Source organism: Branchiostoma floridae, chromosome 13 (assembly GCF_000003815.2).
Source record: "Branchiostoma floridae strain S238N-H82 chromosome 13, Bfl_VNyyK, whole genome shotgun sequence".
In the NCBI taxonomy this organism is placed as follows: domain Eukaryota; kingdom Metazoa; phylum Chordata; class Leptocardii; order Amphioxiformes; family Branchiostomatidae; genus Branchiostoma; species Branchiostoma floridae.
Window position 1 is genome coordinate 6,768,793 of NC_049991.1, and position 13,548 is coordinate 6,782,340.

At 39.1% G+C, this 13,548-nt stretch overlaps 2 protein-coding genes across 3 annotated transcripts in view; one reads left to right on the forward strand and one right to left on the reverse strand.

The window, feature by feature from the left end:
* LOC118428692 (UNC93-like protein MFSD11) overlaps positions 1-6,783 on the forward strand; it is a 14,041-nt gene extending 7,258 nt beyond the window's left edge. For both annotated transcript variants that reach the window (XM_035838830.1, XM_035838829.1), the window contains exons 9-14: positions 298-363; positions 940-1,065; positions 1,436-1,619; positions 2,279-2,414; positions 3,913-4,020; positions 4,809-6,783. In XM_035838830.1, coding sequence (XP_035694723.1) covers positions 298-363; positions 940-1,065; positions 1,436-1,619; positions 2,279-2,414; positions 3,913-4,020; positions 4,809-4,862 — 674 coding nt within the window. In that variant the 3' untranslated portion in view covers positions 4,863-6,783. The remainder of the gene's footprint in view (positions 1-297; positions 364-939; positions 1,066-1,435; positions 1,620-2,278; positions 2,415-3,912; positions 4,021-4,808) is intronic.
* Positions 6,784-8,217: 1,434 nt separating this feature from the next.
* Positions 8,218-12,480, reverse strand: LOC118428700. Its single transcript, XM_035838840.1, has 4 exons — positions 12,351-12,480; positions 10,166-10,279; positions 9,224-9,289; positions 8,218-8,600 (listed from the first exon to the last, which is right to left on the reverse strand). Exons 1-4 carry the CDS (start codon positions 12,406-12,408, stop codon positions 8,413-8,415), a joined length of 426 nt encoding a protein of 141 aa, XP_035694733.1. The 5' UTR covers positions 12,409-12,480; the 3' UTR covers positions 8,218-8,412.
* Between the last annotated feature and the right edge of the window lie 1,068 nt (positions 12,481-13,548).

Sequence of the window (13,548 nt, forward strand, 5' to 3'; positions counted from 1 at the left end):
CTATGCCGTATAAGTAACGAATCATAAATGCCTGGCAGACGATATCGGCCCCCGTCTCTGTTGAGTGTCGGCTGATGTGCTCTTATGCCAGGCATTTATGATTCGTTACTCGAATCACGTGTCTCTAAGTCACGTGATCAGAGTAACTGAATCGTCACTCCTGAAGAAGGTCGACGGAAGAGCGACTGAAAATTCGAGGTGAGAATAATTTGTGTTGTACTACAGTTGAAAAACTTCAATTATGTATTTTATCAACACAGATGAGCTTTCATGCTAATTTTTTTTGCTGTCTTTTAGAACGATCTATCCAGCTTCTCAAGACAAAAGAGATGCTACTCCTGGGAGTGTGTTTTGCATACACAGGTAAGAATGCACTGATGTCATCTACATTGAACAGACATTAGCCTTGATATATTGTAAGCTATCACCTATAGATTGACCACAGAAATCACAATACTTCTTGTTGATCTATCATACAGTTTATCGGTAGGCCAGTGCTAGGAAAATGAAATCTTAGTAAAATTCACGTTTAAAAATTCTAAAAATTTAATTTTTAAATCAATTTCCTACTGTGAATTTTTGATTTAACAATATTGTGGCATTGCAGAAAGGACCTCCAAGTATTGGCAAGAGCTTTTTGATGACGACATCTCTACCTTTTGCCAATTTTTTCCACTAAAGAAATTGCAGTAGACAGTTTTGTACATGCATGATACGTTAGTTTTTGGCACTTAAAGTACAACATGTTCAAAAGAATTATTTATCTGAGTGTATAAAATCATTCTTTGTAATGTCAACTAAATCATTGCATTTTCTTTTGGTTTTTTTTGGGGGGGGGGGGGGTAGAATAACAGACAATTCTTGTGTACTACTAAAAGCTTGGTTGATACATAGAAGACAAAGATAAAACTAATATCAAAGTCTTTGGTTTTCTTTCAGGATTTGAGCTGACGTTCTTCAGCGGTGTGTATGGTACCTGTATTGGGAACACGAGGGCATTTGGTGAAGAGGCCAAGTCTCTCATCGGCATCTCAGGTGCCTTTATTGGTGCAGGAGAAATCTTAGGTGAGTTGAAGATAAAAATATTAAAATTGTATGATACAGTAAAACTAGAAAAACACCAATTTAAAAAAAAATGCATAATGTTTTCCCCATAAGCCGCTATATGGCCAAACGCGTGCCGAATCATAGATCAGCCGTCTGCCGTGGCCGTAATCGGCAGTGTTTCTGTATCAACGGGACCGGAAATCGTGTGGCCGTGGCCGCGTTGGACGGGTGGCCGCTACGCCTATTTCTTAATCATTACGAATCCAAGGGACCGACAAAAAGTGGCCACTATGGCCAGGTGGCCGGTATGCAAAGGTGGCCGCTAATACAGGTTTGACTGTACCACTTACCAGAGGGGATTGACTAGCAATATTGTCTCTTCCCACAGGCGGAGCGGCGTTTGGCCTGGGCGGGAAACTGACCAACCGGCACGGACGGGACCCAATCATCCTGTTCGGATTCATCGTCCACATGACGGCGTTTTATCTGATCTACATCAACCTGCCGCAGTCTTCACCCATCTCTGAGATAGTCACTGATGCCAGCTACTATCCTGTACTCATTCACTCCAAGTATGTATCTTCATTAAGATATAGTAGTTAATCTGACATTTGCAGGGGTTTGAACCCTTTTTGAAGCTTACAGAAAATCCAGGTTCAGGTCCAGTTCAGATCTAGATTATCAAGTCCAGACCTAAACCTCAACATCTTTGAAAACTTTTATAACGGCAATGCTTAAAACAATGGTCCACTTTGCTACAATCTGTTTGGTTAAGTATTTTGACTCCCACTGGCATTTTAAAACCCTGTCTTCATGTAAACAGTAGAACTGCTTCATATGTTTGACTGAAAAACTAGTCTTGCAGATTGCACAAAGTTATAGTTGTTTGATTTGTTCATTTGAATTATTCTAAGTACTTCTTACATTGTGTATAATGGAAACCAACCTGAAATGCATGACAGATCTACAACAGTCTTCCATCCATTTCTCCATCAATTCTTTCATTTCTTCATTCACTTACTCACATATTAATCCATTCATTTGTTTCATCGATTTATTCATCTGTTAGAAAAGTGCAGTCATTCATCCATATGCCCATCCATCCACCAATTCATTCATCCACCCAGTTATTTCATTCATTCATTTTAGCTTTTTCTTAAGTTTCTAACACAACAGGCATCTTTATAACTGTCTCTGACATCACTGAACTTGGTACCTTTTCCCTCCACAGTAAGTACGTTGCTATCCTGTGCAGTTTCCTGCTGGGACTAGGAGACAGTAGTTTTAACACACAGGTGTACTCAATCCTGGGCTTCATGTTCCCTGAGGACAGCGCACCTGCGTTCGCACTCTTCAAATTTGTTCAGGTGAGAATTCAGGGGAGGGGCTTCTAAATCGGATTTCCCATTCCCTACATGGTTATACCATGCAAAACAATCAAAAACACAATGTCATTTACCTACATTTCAAACCTCACGTTTTTACCCCCACTGCAAAGCTGGATTTGTCAGATTTGTTTGGGTTAAAAAAGCCCGAGTTCAACTCTGGCATTTTAACGAGCTACAGCCAGATGATTGTCATGATGTCAGGATTTCACCCCTCTCCTAATGGATCAGTCCATGTCTCCCAATTGAATATGAAGGTCACTCACAGATCTAAACATGCCAAAGGTCACTATTTTTGGCAAGATTTTAAAAATATACATGCTTCTATCCCTCTTGCAGAAACCTCGACCTTTGTGATAAAAATTTGCCCAGGGAAAAAAATTATTTAAAAGATTAATCAATGAAGAGGCTAAGGGTAGGCACCGGGCACTTTCTGCACAGCTCCGGAAAAGAACTCCCTCCCCAATACACCTCTCAACAATGTGCCAATAACAATTCGTACTGGTCAATTAGTATGTTACAAGATTTGTGCTTGCTGTTACAGTAATGCTTGTGTTTTTGTTATAATTGCATTAGGATTTAAACCGACTGTTGCATATAAAAGCTTACTTTTTGGACTTTGTTTTTGGAAGTGAGTCTGTTTTGGTTGGTGTATGCCCACATTATTAGAGACGACTAGTTTTTAGAATGGTATTGTTTTCGGTTTGTTTGTGTTTTCGGAGCGAGTTTTTGTTGTGAGGAAAGCTTAACAAAAATATAAGATATTGTGACTTTTGTCTCTCCTACTATCTGCCCATTCATGGGTTATTTCAAAGTCATATACTTTATTTTCTTTGACATTAGAAAACCATACTATTAGATATATATGTAAGAAACCATAAAGAAGAGGTATTTCATCTCATACAGTCATACAACTGGTATTCCTTTTCATTGAAATTCCAAATTAATTCCTCCAGAGTCCTAGAGACATTTGTAAAGGAGTTTAAGGCAACTACAGTGAATTCCAATTATTTTTGTTATGCCTTTTTGGATAATTCGGGTAATTGACAAAATCAAAACCATTTGCCATTCATTCTATTGTTTAAGACATGACAGAATTGGATAACCCACAGTCTCAAACTTTGGGTTTTTGTACTATTAACACAAGAAACGTCTATTTTTCTTTTTTATTTGTACTATTAACACAAACATCTATTTTTCTTTTTTATTTTGTACTATTAACACAAGAAACGTCTATTTTTCTTTTTTGTTTGTACTATTAACGCAAACGTCTATTTTTCTTTTTTATTTGTACTATTAACACAAGAAACGTCTATTTTTCTTTTTTATTTGTACTATTAACACAAGAAACGTCTATTTTTCTTTTTTATTTGTACTATTAACACAAGAAACGTCTATTTTTCTAACGACTTGAATCTAAAATGATGTGCCAATCACATGTACTTTGTTTGTAACCCAATTATATCTCTATCTCTTGAAGTCTTTGACAGCAGCAGCAGGGTTCTTCTACAGTAAGTACCTCCTGTTGCAGTGGCAGCTGCTCATTCTGGTCGTCTTCGGAGTGGCAGGGACTTTGGCATTTTTTGAAGTAAGACATTTTGTTTGTATTCCAACAGAACACTTTGTTGATATTGCTATAAGCTCTGTCTGTCAAACAGTTGACTTGAGAAAAAAAATGTAACTGTATGCTTTGATTTTTTATTGAAATTACTCTATTTCTGTGATTTTTTTTTCTGTTTTTGCATGAACCATAGACTGAAATAAACATTGTAGTTGCAGTACATGTTCCTTTTCAGTCAGTCAATGTTACTAGTACTGGCTGGATCATTGAATTTTCTGCCGTACACATCCTGAATTTTCAAATCTTGGACAAAAGATTCTAAACAACTGACTTATGTCACATGACCTTACAAGAATGTGATGTGTCAGCAATGGGGTCAGAGTGTCCTGGAAGGTTATTATTCCAGACAAACACTTTAATTCTGGAAAACCTTAATTATTTCAAAATAGATTAACCAGATGAATTAATATTTGTAGATATGATGTATCAAAGGATAATGAATATGTAAGCCGCAATTAAATGTCTCCATGAAGAAAGCCAATTCTGGGCTTTCAGAATTCTGGATCCATGAGCAAGAATTCTGGGACCCTGCCAGAATTCTGCAGACCTTTCTTCGTGGAGAAATCTTATTGCAACCTACATAATATCCTTTGATATATAGTTATTTTCAGTCTATTTTGATTATTTTGATTATTTTATTTTCAGTCTATTTTGAAATAATTCAAGTTTTCCGGAATTAGAGTGTTTGTCTGAAATTATACTGCCGCCTGTTAATTCTGAAACTCACTGATACAGAAGCATCTCTTTAACAACAGGTGGAGTGGAAGACAGCAAGTGCCTCCAGGAAAGGCTATACACAGATAGGGTGACTAGATAAGCTCAAAGGGGAGGATCAGGATAGACTACTGTCTGAAGAAGAGGATGAACTTGAGCTTGAGGCAGCAGGCTTCTCCCAGGGGTTAATGACAACAATGCTGTAAGGGACAAATCATGAATGATGGTGGGGTAAGGAGTGTGTAAAATGTTCAAATGTTTTACATTGTATTTTCCTAGTGACCTCTCCACCACATCATTTCTGACACTGTAACTATATGCTTAGCATAAAACCTGTTTTGGTTAACTACATTATAAACTTAATAGTACAATTTTTAATGATCATTGTCACCTTCTTCAGGATTGATACTGACCAATCCCTTCATAGAATAAAGGCATATCAGTTAAAGAGTTAATGTTACACCAGGTCCTTGGAGTTGAAAAATGAAAGAAAATACTATGATTACTACCAACACAGATGAGCTTCCAATCACTTGCAAGATGCTTTAGAATTAAGGACTTAACTGTCCGAAGACTAGAATGAATGGATTTTATCCAATAGATTTGAGGTCCAAATTGATTCTGCTGTTTGATCGTAAACTTGAGTCCTCTGTTCCTTTCTGTAATGTATTCCCAATGTATTACCGCTGTACTACAGAATTTGTTTCAGCCGCAAACATGAAACACAGTGAAAACCACCTGAAACTTGTATTTTTGTCCCCCGAGGGAAAACACTCTTTTGTTCCCCCTACTCCCCTACATCCTAGATTTTCCCTGCTCTGTCCCATAGAGATTTTTTTGACTGTATCAAATGAAGGCAGGCCTGTTTTAAGTGTTTTACAAAGAATGAGTATAGAAGTCTAAAATGAAATGTACAGAACTTACATGAGATGTAGTGCATTGTAAAAAATGGCTATCAGTGGAAATACAAGTTGGTATATGCTGCTGGTGTATTTTAGAATTATCAGGTTTGTCCATGTAAAATTCAGGAATTTTCTTTTAGTTTCATTTAGATATTTGGAAGCCAGGGATCCAGAAATATACTGTAAAGATTAGCCAAATAAACATAATATATTCAATTCCAGATGTTGATCTCTTAGAAATTTGGATAGTCATATTCTTATTTTGCTTTCCCCCACTTTAAAATTAAGTAACCACAGTATGGAAAATGGCATTGTATTCAGAAAAGCAGTCACAGAGTGGCAGTACCTATTTCTATACATTACTGGGCAAAGAAATTTTCAGTGCCAGGTGCACGATACTAATGCGGCCAATATATTTACTATTTTAGAAAAAAGAGATTACCAACAATTGCAATTTTATTGAATTCTAAATGCTTTGTCACATGGTTCTAACACAAAGACCATTTGTATAGTAGTGCTGCAAAAGTTACAACACCCCTAAATGTTTCCAATCAAAAACAAGCTTGTAGGGGCCAATGTGTGAGAGAAAATGCCTTCAAAGTTATAGGTAACAAATGTATATGCCTAACGTTGTAGAATCTGCTTCCTCTATCGATAAATCATGTAGGTTTCAGAATACAGATATTGTATGAATGGCACAGTTCTGATGATAGGACATTCAACAATGGATGTTCACGAATACAACTGCACATGTGGTCAAAGTTGAAGACTTTAAACAGGTTTGGACATTGTTAAGCAAATCGACCTGCGGAGGGAACAGCTGTTTACATGTCAAGTACCCTCACCTGTGCATGTGCATCTGGATCTGGATCTGTGAATAGGCTTATTTCCTTGTTTTACTTTCCGATTCAGATCATGAAGATGTTATGTTTGTTGGACAAACATTTTGTAAACTGGCTCATGTACACGTTTACGTAATGAGGCCTTTGCTGTTCAAGACTTCTTTCTAAAATGTAAATAGCTCATAGAATGTAACTGTGCTTGAACTTGGCTACTTGTATAGTTGTCCTGTAAGTATGATCAACAGCAAAGAATAAAGAATATTTGTCTGTGATGACGTCTTCAACTCTCTGTGAACAAACTGCAATGGGAAATCTTACAAAGGGCACGGATTTAGAAATTAAGGGTTGTCATAGAAATAAGCTAGAAGCTTACACTGAGTTTAATGAGTAATATTGATAAATATCAATTATGCAAATGAATGCTTGAAAAGTAAGACAAAGCAGTTTTATAGTCTGTTGTAAATGATGGGAATTTCATGAAGATGAACATGTTATGATTTTTAGACATAAATCTTGCAAATATGTGTCACATTTCCATGGTTTATGAGGAAACTGAAATAACCTTAATTCATTTGGGAATATTTGTAATATTGACAGGATGATCATTTAAATATAACAGAATATTTTCAACTATAGAATAATCTTGTCAACATGCAGTGCCTGTTATTGACATGATCACCCTGTCAAGAGTGTAAATTTGCATACTATAGACTTAATGGTGATATCTTAAAAAAATTCGATGTCTACTAAAAGCAAGTGCAGTTATACATCTTCACTGGTTTTAAAGTTGGAACAACCTGTATTGCTGCCGCTGTCGTCCACACGCGCCTCCATTTTGTTACCAGGGGAGTGGTGTATCATGGGAAGGGTTGTTGCTACTTTAATGTGTTGATAGTTATTATCATAACAGGAGAGTACAGACTTCATGTTGAGAACAAACGAAGCACTCTGGACGACTTGCTTAAACCAATTACGTTTATTACACCGCAAGTAGACACCACACTCCTCTATGTAACCTATATATTCGTTGAAATAAAAGAACAGGCCTACTAGACATTTAGAGTTATCAATTCAACGGGTTTAAATTTCAAATTGCAATATTTTAATGTACTTCAGTTTGAAACCATGGTCCATGGTACGAATTTGATATGATACATATGTTATCTGTATCTATAGCTTATATTAAAAACTCTGAGTAACTAAATACCAAATGATTGTAAGAAGTGACACCCACAAGCAATCCTAAAACCAAGGTTAAAGAAGCAGTCAAAGATCAAGGCACATTTCTGTGGTTTTAAACAGACTTGAGTATCTATCAGACGTAAGCGGAAATGACAGCAGAATTTGTGGCCATTCTTTGTAATGGCGACGTATACAGCTAGTCCAAGCAGATCCTACGGTGTCATAAGATAGTATCAAAGCTGGCGAAGAAGTATAAAGCCGGTCTAAAGCTAGGGGCACAACCCACCGTACTTGCAAGTGCGTGCTGTCTACGTGCCAAAACGTGGGCAATCTTTTGGTATCCGTAAGTGGTAAGTACCGTCTCCGTACGAACACGTGGCGAATCCCACGGATTTGGGAGCACGCAGACACGCCGTAGAAATTTAAGTGCATGCAGAACTTTCTCTGCGTTCGGGCTGTGGATTCGCCCTCCGTACGTGCCAGTACGGGCGACGCACCTGCCATGTACAGACTGAACGTTTTCAGGAATACGTGGCGGACGTGGCCTCTACAAAAAAACGTACGGACAAATTGCACGTACGGCGGGTTGTGCCCCAGGCTTAAGGGAGTCGGACACGTGCGTGCACCGGTAGCAAACACACTCTTTGGCCGGATTCACTCCTCTGCCAGCTTTTGATACTACCTCATGCTACCGTAGGATCTGCTTGGAGATTATACCGCTAGAACCCTGCGGCGTTCTTCAGGAGGATCACCATGGTGATGGTTGCCATGGTAACGATGCTGACAGGAGTGGTGACTGCAGCTCCGGTGGCGGGTTGTCCCACACAGCCGTCAGTGTTACAGCAGTAGATGCACACAGACGTGGTCTCGTTGGGCTTGCAAGCTCCGCTCTTATTGGTTATCTTACCTGATGATGTAATCCAAAAGGTCGCACTTAATTAGCATAAAAGCACAATCTCAAAAACCGGAATCAGAATAGCCAAAGCAGTATTCAACAAACTACGTTTTTTGTCGCCGGTAAATCTATGTTCACGGTTTTATGCCATGTGTTTGTCTAATACCTCCAGGAAGAATAGTGATGCATAGTATTCACATCGTACACACTGATGGAGATCTTTTAAATAAACTAATTTGGAAATTAGGTCAGAATCTGAATTGTTGTATGTTTATCTTGCACTGATTGTTGAGATTGAAACACAAATGGTCTGTGTTCTAACATTAGAATAAGGCTATTTACGTATTGTAAGAAGTGAAGAACACATCGTCGCTCCAACTAAAGTAAGGCCACAATAGATTAGGGGGAAAATGTCAAATCCATATTAACTTTTTCGTCGTAAAACTTCGATGTGCAGAAAAAAAAAACTTTTACAGAAAAATGCACTTTCCAAGCAGAGGTTGGTGGAAAGATTAAAACCTGTCCACACTCAGGAAACGGGAGACACAAGAAAAAGTGTCACAATCTTTCCCAGAAGTAAAAGGAATAGAAACATTCCGCATAATATAGAAGATGTGATCATAACTTCCATGTACCTGCGTCACATGCCGACTTTGTACCACACGCGTTGGTCCACTTCTCCCCTCCAAGGACTTCATTCTCTGAAAAGTCAAGTTGGCTGGATATGAGTAGCATATCTAATAATTCATAATCAGGTACTAGTATATCAGAGATATTCTATATGATATCATGATGTCCAGTTAACATATATCTATCTATTTAGGTCAAAGTATGTACAACTCTTTGAAAAAACGATCTAGACAATTCAATAGTTTCATGAAGCAGCATACTAGTAGTTACATAATGTTTTATACATAAGGCCACAGCAAGCCAATTTTATGGATGACATCAGCGCGCTCATTAAAAGAAGAAAAAGACGTTTTTTTTTTCTCTTGGGGATAGTCGGATAGACCAAATTAGGCAAACATATTGTGTTGTAGCCTAATAATCATACTTGTAGAAGTGACACTAGGGAGGTAGCCATGACTATAGTTGCAGAAGTGAAAGTTGTTGGATAGTTGTAAAAGTGTCACCAATATGGAAGCCATGGATGTAGTTGGCAGCTTGGCACGTGATACCAGTGTACCATACATACTAGTATTACTTTTACTACGCTAGTTCAATTCTTTTAGATTAAAACATGAATGAGTGCCTTGTTAGTTGCTATGCCATGTTTTGTCACTTCAAATCTTGTTACGACGTTTATGGAGTCAATTTTGAAAATCTATTTTTTTTTTCATTATTTTCCACTCTGCATAGGATGTCATCCATAAAATTTACTTGCCGTGGCCTAACAGATTATCTTTACTGTTATTCAAATATTATATTTATTTAGTTCTTTGAGATTTTTTTATAGAGTCCAGAAACATAGTCGATTTATCATAACATATGCTTGACTCCAGTATACCATTGCCTCTTGTCATTTTTATGTCAGAATGTAATAAATATGTCCAATTCAGACACTGAAAAAAACTTACTGGCCTGGATGGTCCGACAGTAGGTGTCGGTTCCGTTGCATGTCACCTGGGCGGCTTGTAGACACGCAGCCCTGCTGTCCAACAACGTGCAGCTTGGGCACTTCAAGGCTCCACCTGGTACAGAAAATAGCCAGTGTTATACTTGGGTCACAATTTGAAAATGGTAGCCTCTTCCCGACTTCCACAGTTGCTAAAAATAGTAGAAATTGGCCGAATAGATGGGGAAAACATCAGAGGAATGTGCGTCCGGCCAACCAAATCCTCTGGTGTATTTGCCGTCTATTTGGACAATTTCTACTATTTTTCCAGCGACTTGGCGAGCCTGGTAGAGGCTAGCAAAAGGGGGCCCTGCCGGGTAGTTCATGGCATGTTTTCTGTTTTTGTTTTACAATGTCGGGCGTGGCCCCTAGACACGATAGACACGATAGACACGATAGACACGATAGACACGATGACTTTCCCATGAAAACACCGAGAGGTATCCGGCAGTCTACCGGGACAAATTTGTGACTTCAGAGCCGCCGGCCAGGCCGGCAACACAAGTGACGGGCATCGGTGCAATTGTGACCGAAGCATTGCACAATCCCTCATTGTCAAGCTAGGGTTGATTGGATCTCCTCTCAAATATCACCCAAGCAGATCTAGATCTAGAGGTTACGATAGGGGGATAGTAGTGTTCAGGTATATATAGGGGAAATGTTCCCCGCTGATATAGTCCGCTGATAGCCTGGGTACCATCTGGAAAGTAGTCACTATATACAGTCGTTACTCTCTCTTACCAAGGAGGTTCAACCTCCTTGCTCTGACATCTAGTAAACATTATATACAGTCTCTTTTCTACTGGGTAGCTGAAGCGAACATAAAATAAGAGCGAGCTACGGCCGGATGGTATCCAGGTGAGTCCACTGATACATCTGACTGGGAAGCGCTCTCACCCACGCGCGGATTTCTACATGTAAAGAAGCGGCGATTTCAAAACTCTGTATCTGTATCTGTATCTATATAGCCGGCATAGCCGCCCTTCGGCGTAACACACTAGTACTGGACAGCTTCGCAGGTACAGTGCGCGGCAGCAGCTGGTTCTGTATGATCAATGAACGAATACACCCATTTACTATCAACCGGCCTTAGGGGCATTCTAAAAAGGGGGAGGCAAAAGTTCATTTTTTTCTTATATTGAGATCTAAGAAGAAAACGAATTACGAAGTCAACAATGTGTCGTTTATGACTTACAAAGTAAACATATGGTTTACGTTTCAAGTAAAGGTAACTAGTAATTACGCCTCAAATGGTGTTACACCCGTAGGCACTTTCAACTCAGCTTCAGTCAGTTACCTCATGTAAATGACGGTTTCCATTGTTCACGCAACTGGAGTCCTCTTTCCAAGAAGGAGTCAAGAAGGTTGGCCCAGATTACACACGTTTTCATGTCGGCCCGATTCACACACGTTTTTTGAGTCGGTACAATTTGAACACGTTTTTAAGTCGGTACGATTTAAACGCGTTTTCGAGTCGGTACGATTTAAGCACATGCTTTGAGTAGGCCCGATGTATAGACGTGTTTGAGTCGGTACGAATAATACAAATGTTTTGGAGTCGGTACGATGTACACACATGTTTTTGAGTCAGCCCGATTTACACACAATCATGCTTAATTCAGTCCGAGCCCGATTTACGCACATGGTTTTGAATCGGTACGATTTAAGTCGGCCCGATTTACACACATATGATTTTGAGTCGAATGCTTGCGGATAAAAGGGATGTAGCGTAAATTTACTTTAAATCCTACGATAACATTTCGTCTACTCCTGTTGTGTAGATTTGGATATATCACATCATTTTTATCGTAGCACAGCTTTTAACGTACGTTTTGAATTCAAGCTGCATCAACGACCAACCATAGAGACCACGCTTTATTCTTGAGAGAGCTTCGTGTCCTTTCTTTGAAACTATGGAAACTCATAGCATTGGAGTCACTTGAAATTTGTTCGAATTTTGATTTGTGGATTTCTTGGTGCTTCAGCAATAAATTCTACTTTTTTGGAACCTTTAAAAACTGCGACCAATTCTCTTAAGCCCGGAGGTCAGAGCATAGCATTAAAATTTGTAACACATGTGTATCTACGGAGGGGAACATAACTGTTGAAAAGTTCTACAATATTTGAAAGACAAAAGGTCAACTCACATGTTATGATAAAGCAGTTAAGAGCCAAGAAGACAACAAAACCGCGACCCTTCATCATCTTTGACTTTCTTCTTGCAGCAGGTGCAGGTGCGTGTTGTCTATCTGGGCCACACCGCAAAACACTTTATGACTGACCTTTGACCTAGACGCATATCCAGACTGGGAGCGGCATAAAGTAATATATCTTACGTTTTTCGAGATTTTTGTTTCTTCCGGTTCACTTATACTACTACTACCACTTTTCAGTATGGAGTTGCTCCTATAGTTAGACTTTTTCTGCAATTCGGAAATTGAATGTCCAACATTGCAATCTGTTAAAAAGTAATGTTAGACTGGCTTTTGGCAAGACTTTGTTAAGGAAAGATAAATATTATTCAGAGACGCTCTCGTCCATAAAGCAGAAACCTGTTCTTCTGGAATGTCGAGTTGGGACGTGCTTTCCCCTAATAAAATCCATCATTCACTGTTAGCTTGAAGCTATCTTCTTAGTCACTGTTAAACTAAAGTCCATCCCAGATTAGATCAGTAGGTTGGCTCAAATAATGAACGAATTCATAATCATCATTACATAGTTTAGATGACTACGTTGTCATTCCAAAGACACTTAACGGCTTAACGTCCCTGCAACCCTTTCCGGTAGTGTGCATGTTGCGTGAGTGATCATGACATAGCTGGAATCGAACTCACGATTCGGAACATGGCCGCTAGCACGTTACTTACGGAAACGTTAGCACAAGCCAATGAACTTTAGAGAAAGACAAGGTTTAGGCCATTTTCTGATTAGCTGAGAGCTGATTATTTGCCAAGGAAATGTCGGGCCATTTCGACAGTGCGTGGTTTTACACGGACTACGTTCGACTTAGGTCCCATTTCCGTAACGGGGCTCGGACGAGATGTTTGCGGCAGCGAAGAATGTTTACCAAGGAATATACATAAATTATGCTATCGACTATGTTTTTTTTACGTTATATGTGTTTTGTTTCCTTTATTATGATATTCTTTTGTTTCCGCAAGCTACCGGCCGGGCCCTGGGTTGGGAAACATGACCTAGGCCTAAAGCTAAGGGCACAACCCGCCGTACGTGCAAATACGTGCTAAGTGCCAAAACGTGGGCAATCTTTTTGGATCCGTATGTGGTAAGTACCGCCTCCGTACGAACTCATAGGGAATCCGACGAATTTTGGAGCACACAGACGCG

Bases quoted from the DNA above. Each gene is read 5' to 3' on its own strand.
- LOC118428700 (XM_035838840.1), bottom strand. From the start codon at position 12,408: ATGATGAAGGGTCGCGGTTTTGTTGTCTTCTTGGCTCTTAACTGCTTT. The intron at 10,280-12,350 runs GTGAGTTGACCT...TTTCTGTACCAG, and splicing joins TAACTGCTTTATCATAACAT to GTGGAGCCTTGAAGTGCCCA. The intron at 8,601-9,223 runs GTACATGGAAGT...TTACATCATCAG, and splicing joins AAAGTCGGCATGTGACGCAG to GTAAGATAACCAATAAGAGC.